Here is a 1,537-nt window from a genome sequence, read left to right as displayed (position 1 = left end):
TCATGCAGGTAATTTCTATACCAATCTATTCAAGGATTCAGTAGATGTAGCTCAGAAGCTAGGCAGTGACCTTAGCACTACAGTATCAGATATAGCCAACCTCCATACTCCATTTATGAAATCATCTTTACCCATAACACTCCAAGACATGCTCATCAACAGTCTCTCTCATGTGAGGTGAGCCAAAATCGTATACTAATATACATGTATACAGTTAGTTACTGACCCAATGTCTTATAAACATTGGGATTTAGAAAAGGTCAAAAACCCCACCAATTCTGATGCAGCTAGTGTCATATTCTAGATCCAGCTTTAATTTTTACATAATTTAATATATATGTGACCATAATTGACAAAAGGTACCTTATGGCGGGTAGTGAAATTTGTCTTTCTAGCCTAAGAAATCCAACTTCCTGAGCCCCAGTTATCATAAAATTACTCCACAGGATGCAAAAAGTTACCATGAAACTTTTAGAAACAATGATTGTTTAACAAAGCACTCACAGGTTGATATTTTTCATTATAACTATCAATTTTAAAATCCGCCATAAGGGCCCTTTTGTCAATTATGGTCACATATACATGAATATATATATACACATGCAGGTCTGCCTTTTGGTTAAATGATGGTAGATGGAGGCAGTGGGAAGCATATGACTGTGTCAATATAGGTAAATATGACTGATCGTTGAATATCTGATGTTGCTATGCATTCAGATTCTGTCCACAATGATGGAGAACGTCATATTCCCTACATCTCTATCTTTCCAAACAGCACCATCAGCAAATTGTATGCCTGGGCAAAGTATCAAGAGTCAAATGGCATGATTCAAGAGCAGCTACGTTGTGGATGTATGACAATGACTGACAAATCACCAGTGAGGATTAATTATAAAGAGAATGCAGTTTTGCATTACAATATTAATTGCTAATGAGATTATGGGCATTTAAAAAATCTATTTCAACTATGTATGTATTTATGATCAATTATTAATTTTTCCTCATAATAGAGAGTTGATTCTGGTTGTGGTCGAGCCATGTGTGATGTATCCTCCATGTTCATTGTATATCTGCTGGAGCTCCTCACCTGGCATGATGACCCGTACTCACAACAGGTTGTTAGGGACTTGTATAATGCCTCAAAGAAAGCTGCACAGTGGCACATGTCTGTCAGCACTGCTGAGGGCATTCCTCTCCATCTGGTGGACACATATGATATAGTGAACTTGGCTGCTTATCCTTATGACACATACAGTGGTAGTTTCCACTTACTGGCTATGAAAGCTGCAGAAACTTTGGCTTATGCAATGGGTATGTATTTGCCAATAAATGCACTAATGATTGTAACCTTGAACTTTTGCTGTATTTTTATAGTAGCTTACACACAAAGCTTTCCATAAGATAATTATAGCACCATACTTCTAAGCAAAGTGGCATGATTTGACTATACTTTTAGAATGATTTATGATATTCATGTAGCTATATTTTTACTATCATGGCTGAAATAAATAGTAGATAAATTGTATAACAAGCAGCC

At 36.4% G+C, this 1,537-nt stretch overlaps 1 protein-coding gene across 1 annotated transcript in view; it reads left to right on the top strand.

Moving 5' to 3' along the window:
• LOC109581956 (uncharacterized) overlaps positions 1–1,415 on the top strand; it is a 4,694-nt gene extending 3,279 nt beyond the window's left edge. The window contains exons 4-7 of the mRNA XM_019996469.1: positions 9–177; positions 607–671; positions 718–878; positions 1,011–1,415. Coding sequence (XP_019852028.1) covers positions 9–177; positions 607–671; positions 718–878; positions 1,011–1,400 — 785 coding nt within the window. The 3' untranslated portion in view covers positions 1,401–1,415. The remainder of the gene's footprint in view (positions 1–8; positions 178–606; positions 672–717; positions 879–1,010) is intronic.
• Positions 1,416–1,537: the final 122 nt, after the last annotated feature.

Source organism: Amphimedon queenslandica, unplaced genomic scaffold, assembly GCF_000090795.2.
Source record: "Amphimedon queenslandica unplaced genomic scaffold, v1.1 AMPQUscaffold_13409, whole genome shotgun sequence".
Taxonomy (NCBI): Eukaryota; Metazoa; Porifera; class Demospongiae; order Haplosclerida; family Niphatidae; genus Amphimedon; species Amphimedon queenslandica.
This window is presented reverse-complemented; position numbering and strand designations above follow the sequence as displayed.